The 15830-nt window shown below is 38.9% G+C and overlaps 2 protein-coding genes across 6 annotated transcripts; both read right to left on the bottom strand.

The window, feature by feature from the left end:
- Window positions 1-183: 183 nt before the first annotated feature.
- On the bottom strand, window positions 184-1982 carry zgc:153284 (uncharacterized protein LOC751696 homolog). Its single transcript, XM_031321670.2, has 3 exons — window positions 1766-1982; window positions 1266-1433; window positions 184-456 (listed from the first exon to the last, which is right to left on the bottom strand). The coding sequence occupies exons 1-3, from the start codon at window positions 1808-1810 to the stop codon at window positions 394-396; spliced, it is 276 nt and encodes a 91-aa protein (XP_031177530.1). The 5' UTR covers window positions 1811-1982; the 3' UTR covers window positions 184-393.
- A 444-nt stretch (window positions 1983-2426) lies between these two features.
- On the bottom strand, window positions 2427-15595 carry LOC116065960 (scavenger receptor cysteine-rich type 1 protein M130-like). 5 transcript variants are annotated; one of them, XM_031321645.2, is made up of 17 exons: window positions 15579-15595; window positions 14003-14080; window positions 13371-13397; window positions 12899-13210; window positions 11476-11766; window positions 11043-11357; window positions 10308-10595; window positions 9740-10054; window positions 9188-9487; window positions 8404-8712; window positions 6672-6986; window positions 5521-5829; window positions 4968-5261; window positions 4515-4850; window positions 4313-4420; window positions 3340-3424; window positions 2427-3219 (listed from the first exon to the last, which is right to left on the bottom strand). In XM_031321645.2, the coding sequence occupies exons 2-17, from the start codon at window positions 14052-14054 to the stop codon at window positions 3075-3077; spliced, it is 3801 nt and encodes a 1266-aa protein (XP_031177505.1). In that variant the 5' UTR covers window positions 14055-14080; window positions 15579-15595; the 3' UTR covers window positions 2427-3074. The 5 variants fall into 5 exon arrangements, with proteins under 5 accessions (XP_031177505.1, XP_031177503.1, XP_035851539.1 ...); XM_031321643.2 differs by lacking the exon at window positions 15579-15595 and adding an exon at window positions 15254-15283 and having other exon boundaries at window positions 14003-14079; XM_035995646.1 differs by lacking the exon at window positions 15579-15595 and adding an exon at window positions 14222-14386 and having other exon boundaries at window positions 3364-3424.
- Window positions 15596-15830: the final 235 nt, after the last annotated feature.

Below are 15830 nucleotides of genomic sequence, written 5' to 3'. Positions count from 1 at the left end.
AAGAGAAAAACCCTAGCTGGCCACAATAATCATTGTTTCTTAGACATTATGTTTACATTATTGCAATTACACTGTGATCTCACCTCACTGTCAAATCTGCAGATACTGTGTATATACAACTCACAGTATACCCGCCTTTCACAAAAATAAGACAAGAAAACTCATGTTAATGAGTGCAACAGGTAGAGTTCAAACAACAATTTTTTTTATTTTTAATCATACATATTCAGATGTGCAACTCCAAAAATTCTCATTAGGATTTCCCTGAAAAGAAGGCAAATGCAAATGAAAAATGTACATTTCCTTGATAACCAAATCAAATAAAAGGACACAGAAATGTTAATATAATATTTTATAGATTAATTGTTGTCCCATAGCAGGTCTCCATTTCTTTTAGAGTTTGAGAAACTTCTCTAAAGTTCCTTCCTCGACTGCATTGTCAAATGCATCATAGTCCTGACAAGACAGAAAAGGTGTTGGGGGTCAGGGATTTGGGGGTGAGGGTGGAGGGGATGCAAAGAGACAAAGAAAGTAGCAGTTATTATACAGCTTTTTTTAACAAAATCTTAATTATTATATATTGTAGAGACTCTGTGCTGTGAATGTTATACAATCTTCTAAACATGAACATAAATATTTATACAATATTTTAAGTAAATCCATCCAATAGTTGTCGACTATTATTTACATCCCTAGAGCCATGCCGCTAGTGTGGCTAAAAATGATAATGTTTGAGGGAATAAAATGTAACTCTATGCTAATTTGTACCTCTTAATAGGTATTTTGTAACCTGTAATGATCAAAGTTGCCCTCCTAAAGCCAGAGTAACTTTTCTGTCACAACTATAGACTGTAAAAATAAGGTCACAACTAAATCTGAATGGAATGACAAATGACTCAAAACCTGCCAGGAGCAACCTGGACTGTGTGTGTTGGTGGAATGATTAGGGTGTGTGCCAGCATACCTGTGTGTGTTTGTAGAGCGGGCACTTATGCATGCATTTGTGTGTGTGTGTGTGTGTGTGTGTGTGTGTGTGTGTGTGTGTGTAAAAAAAAAAACAATGTGGGTGGTACAATAGACTGTAAACGTATGTACGAATGTATTTAATTGCTGTGTGAACGCCCTAGACTACCAAAGTTTTGTTTCCTCTTTCCAGCAAGCGTGTAAATGATTTACATTCAGTTAGAATTCCATTAGTTTTGAGAAAGTGTTACATTTTCAATACACATTATTATTACTTTTGTAGGTTATTGTGTGAGACCTACCCCACAGTAGTTGTTCCCATTGCATATTTGAGGAGGCAGTGCAGTCGAGTTCTTTGCCAGGTTCCTCATTAAATCCTTTTTTTTAGAATCCTCAGAAATGTCGACAGTTTCGTAGGCAATCTTCTTGCCGTCCAGGACATGAAAGATTTTGTTCTGTTTTGTCTTTATCTGGAGAGGAGAGTATTTCATTAGTTACATTCACAAGAATATTAAATGAATGTGTAGCTCTTTGACTTATACAGTTATACTGTACACCTAGTTCTCTTTTGCAATACATTTTGCATCCCTGTCCTTAAGATAAAATAAGATAAACTTTATTAATCCCACACTGGGGGAATTCATGAATGAATGAATGAGCAGCTACAGTTTGTCTACAGAATGTACTATGAAGTATGATGTACTGAATCCAACATGCCTTATATTTTGTTAAATGTTACCAATATGGCAATGTAATATGACATGAAGTAAAATAATGAAGCAAGTAAGACTGCATACTGTACCTCTCGGGAACCGCTCACGTTGGAACAAAACACTATGACCGGCATATCTGCTATTGTAGCAATAACACTTTGATCTAAAGACAGATTGAGAGAAGTGCAGAGACAGAAGGTTCCAGTATACTAAATGCAGGTATGTGGAGCTGGTTTGATGTAACAGCAGACAAGGTGAGCAGGTTTGGACACGGCTTACCTGCCTCCATAGACACACCCACTTGTGGGACTGCCATTCCAGTTGTAGCCTGCCTATGTCGATTGTGAAAGCACAAAACACACACAGACACACACACACACACAACACACACACACACACACACACACACACACCAGTGGTGGAAAGTAACTGTACTGTCTGTACATAAGCACATTAGGTACTTGTACTTGACTTGAGTATTTCCAGTTAATGCTACTTTAAACTTCTACTCCACCACATTTCAGAGGGAAATGTTTTACTCCAATTTAGCTGCTTCGTTAGATAATGATGATGATTATGTTTGTATTATTATCTATGGTGATTAAAGGATTTACACAAATTAAGAATTCATTGCTGTATTTGATGGTGTATATTGTATTTTGGCTGCTGTTTTGGTCAAGTTTAAGCACATTTGCTCCTAAATCAGGAGGGTGTATTCAATTAAAATTGTGCCGAATGAAAGGGTGCAAGTGTTGTTCAACATTACAAATTTATTGATCAGCATTCACATACACTACATAAAGCAAAATATCATGCAATACAAAGACAACATAATCAGTATCTTCCCACAGGTCAGGGGACCTTAGCTTTGTGATTGGAAGAATCTCCCAGAAAAATAGAAATCACTACAGGAATAAGTAGGAAAATAAGTGTTACGGGCAAACTTTTGTCCATTTACATAGGTATCACGTATGTTATTCAAAATCACATTTTCAATTTCCGAAAAAGTTTATTTTCTACATCTTTTAAAGCAAATAACACAGCATTTATTTGAGAAAATGTAAAGTGTGTTGATTTAAAAAGGTGTAAAAACACTTAAAACAGGTCCCTAAAGTTCCTATGGTCTACCTTAAATAGCAACTGAACACCAGCTGAAAATCTTGTTTTTAGCAGACCTCCAGTGGTTTAACTTCTCTTTTTGTTGCTGTGATGTAAAAGTGTATGCCAGGGTGTGTCAGTACACTGTGACATCAGTGTTGGGTGAGGTTACAGGTGCGCCAGACTTGAAACTTTTAACCAGAGAGAGCCGTAAAAACATAATTTTCAGCCTGGTGTTATGTTACTCTTTGAATTTAGTGAAATCGCATGACATAGGTTATTTCTTGAAGCCTTTTGTTATCACGAGAGAACGAGTGGTTCAAGCTCATAACACACTCTCCCAGCCAGGTCTTCAGGGACCCTCTCAACAGAGTTATCAACATCAGCATTGTTGTGTTCCGGGCTGCGACTCTGTGCATTCTCATTCACTTGGGTATTGTGGATTCTGAGGGTGATAAGGAGGGTGACAAATGCAATCAGAAGGATGTATTTTAAGTCGTTTGATGTAATAAATAAAATGTATATCTTGGCAAATAACATCAGCTACGTTCTCCTTTTTTACTACCTTCCATCGAATGCTCCATTACTCCTTTCATCCACGTCCTGCTTTATTGCTCCTCCTAACCTGTTACTAAACTGAACCATGGTACCTAAAAAATAGTACAAAAAAAAAAATAGTTTAAGCTGAATCAAATACAGGGGAAATCTAGAGAAACTAAGTCTGTCATTTATAAACCTGCATTAACTGTTTGGCCACTTGGAGGCAGCCCAACAAGCCGTAAACACAACATTGACATATTCCATAAGCCCCTCTGAGCAACATTAGCATTAATTTGGTGCTTACAGTGCAAGTTCACTATCCCTTTAGATATGTATAGCTCAATAACTGTGAAAAATATCTGGTTCTTTAGCTGCTTAATGCTTCACTATGTTCACCAGCTAGTCGCTAACATTGCCTGTCTGCTGTGGTGCTGAGCAGCTCATGCTCACTGGGTCATTAGAGCTTTTTGAATGAAAACAGCTGTGTGCTGCAGCTCAAAGACTGAACCGAATTAGTGAAGTCACGGGCCGGAAAAACCAAAACATGAGCTGAAAGATGTTAAAACACTCCTTAGAGCTGAGGGGGAAATGCAAAATTGAATGATAATTATCTGTTACATATTGTCAATTTTTCATAATGAACCTCTTGGAGTCAGCAACAATCTGTAAACCCAACACCAAAGTATTATCACCTTTTGCTGCAAAATGTTCCACTATGTTCACAAACTAGTTGCTAAGGTAATCTGTGCACCATTTGCTGGTCAGGTGCACTGTTTTGTTTTTTTTTGCCAAAAAAAATGAGACTATGTGAATCAAAACTATAATTATTAGTGGGTATGTCACGACAAGCTGCAAATTTCATATTATAATTAATTTTTTTTCCATTGATAATATCAAATATTACTTGGTGCAGCTTTAAACTATCTAAACACATTATATGACAGTAAAACAAAGAGGGCATCGGGCTAAATTTGTAAAATAAGAAGTGTGCCACTTACCAGCACCTCGCCTTCTTCTTCTCCAGACCAGGTAACCTATAACCAGCACGAGTACCAACACCACCAGCCCACCCACTAGTCCTGAGACCACTGAAGAGGATGAAGTTGCTGTAGGGGTTAAAAGATAATGTAGTAGAGTTTGCGAGGAGGAAAACTAGTTATAATAAGACAAATACACTCTCAAGGACTCTTTGGGTCTTACCAATTACAGTGACTTGAAGTGACTTGGAGGGAACAGAACAGAAGGACATCGAGGACATGTTAAGCCCGTAGACACAGTTATATTCTCCTTGGTTTGTATACTCTATAGCAGGGAATTCAAAGTAGGCCATGTAGAAGATAGAGTGGCCAAATGCTGGCAATGAAGCGACTGTGCTCTTGTTAGACTTTGTCAGATAGAAGAAACCTCCTGGATATGTAGAATGAATGGAGCATGTGATGGAGAAGCTGCTGCCTTTGGTGACCGATATTTTGTCAGGGCTGTAGATCACCATTGCATGCGGAGATGTCAGGGAGATGCTGGGCTTCTCCAATTTCACTGTAGAATAGAAAACCAACTTTTACAAACTCATATGGATCATAAAACCTGATTGCAATCTTGCACAGTCAAATTTCCAACAATTATGTTCAATTGGACAAACAAAGCACACAATACCTGTTACAGAGAGCTCAGCAGTATTTCCTTGAGGATAATAGATGACTTGACTTGGTAATTTCTTTTGATATTCACAGAAGTATGACCCCCTTTGGCTGAAGTCCGCTTTAGGTAAGATAAAGGTTGCAGCTTCGTTCTCTGAGAATTTTTCCATTTTAAATGATCCTTGAGTCTTTTTAAGGACGAATGTCCCACCCAAGTGCTCTGTTACTACACTGCAGGTGATCTCAACTCTTTCACCCCAGTTTACCTCCGGAGCCGGACTCAAAGTGATTTGGGGCTTCTGTAGAGCACCTGAAACAGATAAGAAGTGTTTTCATAACAGCAAATGCAGCTTCATCTAATACCCGTTGCAAGGTTTTCAATTCAATTCAATTTTATTTATAGTATCAAATCATAACAAGAGTTATCTCGAGACACTTTACAGATAGAGTAGGTCTAGACCACAATCTATGATTTACAAAAACCCAACAATTCCAGTAATTCCCCCAAGAGCAATCATTAGCAATGGCTAATGTTCATTCACATATTAAAAATGAGCCAGGCCTCTTACCTAAACAGATAACACCAGCATCTTCACCGTGCCCGCAGTTATTTATTCCAAAACCGGGATGCGTACAATGTGTGAGAGCAGACTCTTCGCCGCTACAATCTACATTATCCAGCCATATTGGGCCAGTGCCTCTACCAAAGTGGGCACTTACAGGAGCAGAAATGCCATGACCGCAGCCAAGCTGTCTACATACCACATCAGCATTGGTCATTCCCCACTCATCATCACACACAGTTCCCCACTGGCCTTTATAGAAGATCTCCACTCTACCAGAGCATTGACCTGAGCCGCCGACTGCCCGTATCTGTGCTGCATATGAAAACAGAAATGAAGTGAGTCCAAATGGGACAGTCCTGGAGACACGTATTTACATAGAATTGTAGTGTATATGTTATTGTAATTGCATTTGCATGTACTAATACACATACATTTTCATTTTAAAACACAATCCATTTTATATTGTATTTTGAAAGTACTCTTTGTCCCACCATCATATCAGTTGTAATTTAAACAGCAAAAAGGGAAACAATGTTGGACTGACAGAAAAATAATGATGTGGAATATGACTTATGTCACCTTTGTCATGCAGGTGAAACATTAAAGTAATAGTTAGACATTCAGAATTTTGAAATATGCTAATTTGCTTTTGTGCTGAGCGTTAGTTACGTAAACATAACTAGAGCCAGCTGCTGGTTAGCTTGGCTTAGCATAAAAACTGGAAACAGGAAGCCTGCTAACCTCACCCTGTCTGAAGGTAACAAAACTGACTAGCACCTCTAATAATAACTAATTAGCACTTTATATCTGGTTGTAATTCATTTAGGGTAGCTGTTTCACATTTTTCCCAGTTTTTATGCTAAGCTTAGCCAACCAGCTTTTGGCTCCAGCTACTTATTTACCTCACAGAAGTAAGAGTGGTATCAATCTTTACATCTAACTCTTCACAACAAAGCAAATTAGTGTATTTCCTAATATGTCAAACTATTTCTTTAAGGAATGATTGCACTTTATTGAAGAAGTATGTGTAATTATTTTCCATTCCACTGTTTTTACTTGTGTAAACAGTATACATTTGTGAAACAAATGCTGGTGATGTCATATTTGTCCAACTGCATGAGAGAATTTTGAACACATAAATTAAAAGCTATTACCTGCACATAGAGCAGAAGCATCATGTTCGTGCCCACACCTTGCTCCTGTGAAACCTTTGAGTGAGCATTGCTGAAGAGATGTCACATTGTCAAAACATGAATTGCTAGCCTCCACTACTGATCCACTGCCTTGGCCAAAATGGGCAGCGCCAGGAGCGCTCAATGCATTTCCACATTCCAGCTGCTCACACACCACCTCAGCTTTACTCAGGGTCCAGTCTGTGTCACAAACCGTTTGCCACACATTGCCATGACGGACCTCTACTCTGCCAGAGCATTCATCTTTACCATTAGCCAACCGGACCTCCAAACTTCCTGTAAGGTAGAGTAAACTAAAATCATTATATGGTATCAGACATTTCAAATTAATTTTAATGTATTCAAATATATTACAGATAATTAATCAAAGAAGAACACTAGTGAAGTATGTTATTCCTTACATTGCACACTATTCAGATTTGGAACACAATACATTTGAAAAATATGACTATAATAATTATTAATAATAATAATAATAATAATAATAATAAGAAGAAGAAGAAGAAGAAGAACTAGAAGAAGAAGAAGAAGAAGAAGAAGAAGAAGAACTTTTATTTATATAGCACCTTTCATGAAACCAAAGGACACTTTACAGAGAGGAGGTAGTAGGCTGTGGTAAACAAGTGGTGTTTCAGGAGTTTTTTTTTAAATGTCCAGGGATGTAGCATTTTGGATATTTGCAGGGAGGGTGTTCCAGAGGGATGGGGCTGCAACACTAAAGGATCTGTCTCCGAAGGTACAGAGTCTGGTGTGGGGAATGGAGAGCAGGCCAGCGTCTGAGGACCGCAGGTTTTGGGGTGGGGTGTATGGATGGAGGAGGTCAGAGAGGTACTGTGGGGCCAGGGCATGGAGGGATTTGTAGGTGAGAAGGAGGGTTTTATATTTGATGAGAGATTTAATTGGGAGCCAGTGAAGGTGGATGAGGGTTGGGGTGATGTGCTGCCAGGTCTTGGTGTGGGTGAGGACCCTGGCGGCAGAGTTTTGGACATACTGGAGCCTGTTTAGGGCTTTGCTGGGGAGCCCAGACAGGACTCCATTGCAGTAGTCCAAACGGCAGGTAATGAAAGCATGTATGAGGGTTTCTATATAACATAAGAACCTGTGACGTGCTGATAAAACACTAATCAGTAGAAAGACAAGTTACCTGCATCAGTTATATTAAATTATTCAAGCATAGCTTTAATACAGCCTTAATAGGCAGAGTGACACAATCTATTTTTTTTCCTTCCTTTCATTCATATGATGGATTGAGGGATTTAAAATGTAGTCATGAAGTTAATGGGGACACTGAATGTCACACTGAGAGCAATGAAAAAACTGTGTTCAGCTTTAAAGCTCATTCTTGATCTTTGACCAGTGGCAGAAGTTACGCCCCCCAGCATTTACAAGCCCCTATTATTACATGACCAAAATTCCATACGTAGGTATTTAATAACGACTAAACCATCTTCAAGACAACTCTACTGTTTCTGTGAAGGAAGACCAGAAAATGTGGTTGAAACACCAAGTAAGTGTGAACTTTTCTGTCAAGTCATGTGGGAATGAGATTGAAAGTGACAATATATAGAAACAAGTTTTGTAAAACTAAGCGAAAAAAAGCCATACATGAAATTGACATAGTTATGGGAGCGATACAACTGAACAACAAACAATACTGTATTATCTTTTGTCATTTTTGTATGCTTTTTCTTACCTGTGCAGACAACACCAGCAACTGAGGTGTTGTTGCAAGTTTTGTCTCTAAATGGACTTTGTGGGCACTGACTCAGTGTTGACTCCAATCCATTGCATTCAATTTGATCAATCCAGGTCTGTCCTGTGCCATGGCCATAATCAGCCACAGTGGTAATTTTATGAGCCCTCCCGCAGTCCAGCTGTCTGCACACCACATTTGCATCATTCTCATCCCAGGATTCACCACACACATTCCCCCATTGGCCTTTGTCGTAGAACTCCACTCTTCCAGCACATTGACTGGACCCATCAGACAACTTCACATTACCTGGAAATGACAGTTGTTATATGAATTTACAGTCCAACTTAGGTGTTTGTTTTTATTTGTGTACTTTTTTTGGTCAAAGTTGTAATTACCTAAAAGAAGAAATTGAAGTTTTAATTATTTTTCTGCCGTGATAGCGCCCGCTACATAAGTGTTCCAACTGAAACCCCAGATCCGGGGGCCACCAACATTGTTAGTTGTTGCTGGGTCCCATCTGTGGTTTGAGCACTCTTTGTATTATTCCGTGACTATGTTAGTTACTCCATGATTTAAATGACGAGGTAACATATGGAGTAATGAGGTTGCGGGACTATTACTGGACTCATTGCATTGACTTTTGACAGTCTGGTCATTTGTCATATTGTCACCATACGCATGGGCCGCTGCACATTGGCAGACTCATTGCAGCTGTGTTAGTTCGCTAGCACATGAGAGCGTGTGAGGGGAATTCAAATTTCAATTCAACTTCAAGTCTTACCTGAACATTCGACAGATGCCTCTTCAAAGCGATCGTGCCCGGTCCTGACATATTCTCTCAGTGTGCACAGTGTGAGAGAGCTCTCTCTACCGCTACAACTGATCGTATACCCTCTTGGATTTCTGCCCTGACCATATGATCCTGAGAACTTGACAGGATCTCCACAATTCATCTCTCTACACACCACTGCAGCTTCATTCATTCCCCAGTTAAGATTATATGCTGCTGACCATTGGCCACCATGGTAGAACTCCACCCTGCCTGAGCACTGGTTAGTCCCATTGATCAGTCTAATGTTAGCTGGAGAGCAAAAGAAGAGAGAATCAGCCATTAGTTAGTTGGGGTTTGGACACGTTAGAATAAGAATAGCTGGTTAATTCAAATTGTACGTGATATTCTGATTGATATTGTAGCTAAAACAACTATGATATTACTATTGACAATAATCAGCAAAATATTAATTTGAGGCATTAGGGGCGACGCATACATGTAAGCATAAAAACACTGTGTAAAATAAAGTAAATAACATGCTAACAATAACCGAGATGATACCTGAGCACACCACACCGGCATCTTCCCCATGACCACAGTTATTTTCTCCGAGGGTGGGATGTCGGCAGTGCATAAGAGACGTCTCATTACCGATACAGCCTACATCATCCAGCCAGATGTCTCCTTGGCCTTGACCAAAGAAGGAACTGGATTTGGCTGTCTTAGCTGTTCCACAGTCCATGGCTCTGCACACCACCTGAGCATCTTTAATGTCCCAATCGTCATCACACACCGTTCCCCACTGGCCGTCATGCTGAACCTCCACTCTACCAGAACATCTGTCAGTGCCATTGACAAGCCTTAGTGGTGGATTACCTGAGGACAGATCCACTCATGTTAAAAGTAATGACAAGCTAAAGTCAAATTATGAAATAGTATGCTTCATCTAGACTGTCAAATGTATTCAGTTTTGTAGATACTTATTTATCACAATCAGGCCATTTAAGTAAGTAAGAAGAAGATTTAATGCATATAGATAGGCCAATCTTGTTTTTAATGACCACATGTCCTTTGCTATTCTAGTTGAACTGTGCTACAGTATGGTATATTCCTATCTTTTGTGTCTTACCTCCACATGACAGAGAAACACCTTCACATCTCCCTGTCAATTCTTGAAGTGTGCATTGGGAGATAGACGTCACATTGCCAGAGCATCTACTGGTATAGGCTCGCAGTCCACCGTCACCAAAATTTAAGCTTTCTTGAGGTGGTTTTGGAGGGCCACAATTGAGTTCCTTACACACCACTGCAGCATCTTTATTGCCCCAGTTATTACAAATTTTCCCCCATTGGCCATTGTGGAAGATCTCCAGTCTGCCAGAGCAGCGGTCAGTCCCATTGAACAATCTGACTGAATCTGGAAAGCAGTTAAGAAGGTATTGTATTTAAAATGTTCAAGAAAAATGTTAATATTTCAGCAATGGTATAAATATGATTGGTGGCAAGTAGAACAGCACTGCTTCTAAATATGTGATAATGCACCAAAGACAACTATAAAAAGAGGAACAGCAAAAACATGATTGCGCCAGGCTGCAGAGGATTTTCTAATTTAGTCATTTTCTAGTAGAAATTTGGAAGTAATGTTTATGAAAATTCCAAATCAGTATACGTACAGGAGTTTAAAAAAGAGAAAGATAAGTGTGGTATTTTCAGCTCTTGTTTTTCTGAAGTACAAAGTCATACTTTTGTTTGTTTCATGTTTGTATTTTTATATTGCTCTAGCACTCAAAATTGGGGTGTCATCAGGATTTTGAACCTGATTTCATTCATGTAATGTACTTACACATAGTAAAGCATGTGTTACCTGAGCATACAACACCAGCATCTTCATTGTGGTCACAGTCGTTTTCTCCAAAGCCTCTGTGAGGGCAGTCAGCAAGAGCCTTCTCATGACCAGTACACTCAACATCGTCCAACCAAACCCGATCCTGACCTCTGCCGAAAAACGCCTTGTAATGGACCGAGAGAGCACTCCCACAGTTCATCTCTCGACATACGACATCTGCTTCCGGCATCCCCCATCTGTCATCACAAACCGTTCCCCACTGTCCATCGTTGTAGATTTCAACTCGGCCAGAGCACCGACTAGTCCCGTTCATCAGCCGTAGTAGTTTATTGTCTGTCAGATGGAAAAGAAAAAAAAGACAATGGCATGTTTTTTCAGAAGCCATCCAAAAGTAACCACATAACGTTCAACACAAAATTACTGATGTAGTTTGAACACATAGATGACTTACTTGTACAGACAACAGTAGCATCGGCACAGCTTTCCTTGAATTCCTGAAGTCTGCACTGTGAGAGAGAGCTCTCATTCCCAAAGCACTTGGGTTTGACGCCACCCAGGTCATGTGTCTCTCCAAAATATAGCACTTCAGCCTGATCGACAGGAGTGCCACAGTTAATCTCTCGGCACGCCACATCAGCGTCTGCCTTGTTCCAGTCATTACACACTCGTTTCCAGTTGCCATCATGGTGGACTTCCACTCGACCGCTGCATCGATTGCTTCCGTTGACCACTCTCACATATTCTGCAAAATATATAGATCGAAATTGAACTAAAATCAACAAATACACAACAAATGCTGTTGTGTGTAAGTAGAATAGACTGCAAAAAAGAATGGACGGTTTGAAAAGTGAAGACAAACAGGGAGTGCCAGTTTGCTGGGCTCTGTCCAATATTCTTTGCACTTTACAGCAGCTGGTCATGTACTGACCTGTCTGTTGTATTTCTGCTGCAACAGCAACACGTAGCAATCATTTTAAAGCAGACAACACATTGTGATCTGACAATCAGGCCATGCGAGCGGAGAGGAGCAGTGAGAATTTCCGCTCCTCACTCACAGAGCTGTTCTTTCCCTCTGCTCCCCTGCTCAAAGCCGGAGATAAAGCTCCAACATTTTAAAATCCGCTCTGCGCTCCATCCCGCTTGAGCTCCGCTCACATGCTCTGCTGACAATACAATCACTAGGTTTTTGATGCAATAATATGATCAGCTGCTAAGATAAATGCTGCGTTAGCTGCTTTTCTCCACAGCTGTATTTCCCAATTTCTCTTGACATTTCCTGTCTGTCTGTCAATTGAGCAAGGCACTTGTAATGCAGGGTTTTGTGATTTTTGATTGTATGAGCTTACTCTGTGATTAGAGATTAGTGCCTAATTAATGTTTAAAGAAAAAGTTAAATATTTTTGGATAATATGCTTACTCGCTTACAGACGGAAAGTTAGATGAGAAAATTGATATCACTCATATCCGATGAAAATAAGTCTACAGCCAGCAGCCAATTAGCTTAGCTTAGCAGAAACACTGGAAACAGGGATGTGGCTGGCCTGGCTCTGATCAAAGGTGACAAAATCCACTTACCAGCACCAAAGTTCAATAATCTGCATATCTATTTGTGTAAAAATAACAATTCTTTATGCTAAGCTAAGCTAAGTTGTTGTGGTCTTAATGGACATATATGAGAGTAGTATCAATCTAATCAACTCTGCGAGAAGACCAATTTCCCAAAGACAAATGTCCAACTATTGCTTTAATAAAGGAACAAAGTGTGTAATTTCAGTCGTATCCAACCAGTAATTCACCTTTAAATAAAACACAAGTGGATGCAAAGCAAACATAACTGAGATAAGAATATACTATAAGAATGAACCCAGTCTTACCTGAACAGACAACCCCCGCATCTTCACTGTGGCCACAGTTATGTTCCCCCATTGGTCTGTGTGAGCACTTGAGGACAGAAGGCTCATGACCAGTACACTGAACATCATCCAACCAGATCCTGTTCTGTCCCTCTCCAAAAAAGGCGCCTTTTTTGGCATCAAGAACTGTCCCACAGTTTAGCTCTCGACACACCACGTCAGCGTTGGCAATGGTCCAGTGATCATCACACACCGTTCCCCAACTATCACTGTGGTAGACCTCAAGTCTACCAGAGCAACGGGAAGGCCCGACCAGCCTAATTTTGTCACATTCTAGAAATGAAAAATGAAAGCACAATAGCTGTAGGTCGTGTCACCAAACTCAATAACAAAAAGTCATTTTTTTATTAGATTGGGTTGTAGAAATCTAAAAATCTAATCAATATGCATTATGTGTTTTTTTTGGCATCAAACATAAATTGAACTTACTAACCTGTAAGCAGTGGTAGACCCAGTAGACCTACAGCAGAAACACATAGTAACATGTTCAGCCCATAGATTTGTCATGAATATTTCAAACAATATTGTACAATGAATGCACAGCGTTTAGTGCTGTAATTTATCAAATGTGTTACGTATCAGGATAGCCCCTTGAGATGTAGCATGAAGTTACAAAAAAAACATCCCTCAAAATTGTCCAACATTAACTTTGTCAAATTGATCAAAGAAAGAACATTTGAAAAAACAAAACACTTATCAATAATACAGGAATATTCTTTGGATACAAACAATGAGACTTTCACTTCTGTTCAGAATCAGAAAGAGATTTATTGTCAGGCATGTAGCACTTACTATTGTCTTGGTTGAAGGTGCATACATAAAACAATAATATAAAATAAACTAACAATAAATACAGAAACAAATAACACATACATACATACATACAGACATACATACATACATACATACATACATGCATACATACTACACTATTTAGCATTAATTGGGTTAGTGAATGCATCTTTCTCACGGTTTTGAGAGCATGCAACCAAACTAAATTGTACTTATATGATTTGATTTAAGAAGTCAAAAGGAAGAAGTCGATTTAAAAAAACAGAAACTCACCTATTGACAAATAAAAAACAAAATGTAGTTTTTCAGCAGTAATGAAGATCATATTGTGTCTTCAAAGTAGATCAAATTCTGTCAAGGTACGATAAAAACAAAGTATTGTTAAAAAGTTTGTTACTTTACTGTCTCTATCTGTCTTCGACAAAGTTGATTTTTGGGAGCCATCCAGTCAATTTTTTTTTGATTTTTACAAAAATCTGCGAAGGCTCTTCCCTTTTAAATCCACCAGGCTATTTGAACTCACAATTCAAAATAAAAAGCTCATTCCATCTGAAACATCAAAAGGATAGACGCCTCGTGCAGATCCAGTAATTGTTATGAATAAAAGAGGCTGCCTGGACTTGGACTGCAACCTGGATGCATGTTGACATTTTGATCAATCATTAAAGACAGGGGATTTCATTTTGTTTTACACAACATCTACATTACTATTTGAAAAAGAAATTCATATTCAACAAGGAAACACACCCACGTGTAAAATAATGCTGGTAAGCAGTTGTGCATGAAATCGCTGATTTATGGACAGAACAAATAAACAACTGCAAAAAAATGAAAGGTAAATGAAGATCAAAAGGAGAGTTGTTATGAGCGAATGTCAAGAGGTGACCATCGACTCCCAATGCTAACCCAACCACCGGTTCCCTCCCACCTCTGGTTATCACAGCAGTCCTTTTATGTTGAATTTGTACAAAGCACAGCCAATTCCCTCCCTTTCTTTAAATCCCAATGAAGTGGTAGCCTTAATAAACAGGCCACTTTGCTGTTTATTTGCTGCTTCTGCACAACATCGTAAGATCTTTAAGAAAGCCTCCACAGAACATATGACTTGGCGTGAGTACAAATCTATTAAAGAAATATGTTAAATGAAAAATGACACTATATTGTGATTCAATTTGAAAATATGAATGCAATTCCACATTCAGTTCTATTATAAATATGATCTTTGCAGTGACATTCATATTTCAATTTGAATCTTGGCATTAATTATGCATTTTCAAACATGAAAATGTTGTTTTTAATGCATCAAAACTTCATAAGGTCAGTCTTGGTTAATATTATCGCATTTTTTACTCACAATGTGATCCAAGTGCTGGATTATGCTGCAAAACAATCCAGGCCACTTCCAAGCCCAATAATATAATAATAAGAAGCCTCCTCTGTTAGTTAAATGCACCAAACATTGAGCTTTAAAATTATTTTTTTTTGTTGACCCAAAATCACTGAAATATAAAATTAATTTTCTTAGCTTACAAAATGAGTTGAGGACTTGTTCTGTCACAAACACTTGACTTGACAGAACCCTTCCCCTTGTGAAATTGTGAGCCTCAGTATTTTTTTGTTTGTTCAGTTCCTGTTATAGAGTGCAAAATACTGCAGTACAGTCTTCTTTCAGAATTATTTTCTATCACTACTGCACCTTTGGAGCAACAATTTATGCTGTGTAGATCCAACTAGCTAGGCTAGGGACAACAGCGACAACCTTTAGGCTAACTCTGGCTCAATTTTAGTTTTTCTGTCAATCAGTAAGCACAGTTCCTGTCAAACTAATAAAATACAATAAATTGCATACACAGCAAGTACATTCAATCTGATGTTATCTGTTATTCGTGGTTATCCCTGTCTGTTTTGTTAATTCCAATGAATGTAGTTGTTTTGTTATTGGGGGCTGAAATGTGGTTTTCCCCTCAGCTAATTTTCCTGACATGCTGTTCTTTTGCTTTTTATTCATAATAATATACTGTCCGATTGAGGCTGTGGCTATGGCTACGTGATATTGCATAACTGACTTGTCTATTCAGCATTTTAGGTTGCCTGGTTCGGC

The sequence above is a fragment of the Sander lucioperca genome, chromosome 19 (genome assembly GCF_008315115.2).
Source record: "Sander lucioperca isolate FBNREF2018 chromosome 19, SLUC_FBN_1.2, whole genome shotgun sequence".
NCBI classification, from domain to species: domain Eukaryota; kingdom Metazoa; phylum Chordata; class Actinopteri; order Perciformes; family Percidae; genus Sander; species Sander lucioperca.
The sequence above is the reverse complement of the archived record's forward strand: the minus strand, read 5'-3'. Positions and strand labels throughout refer to the sequence as shown.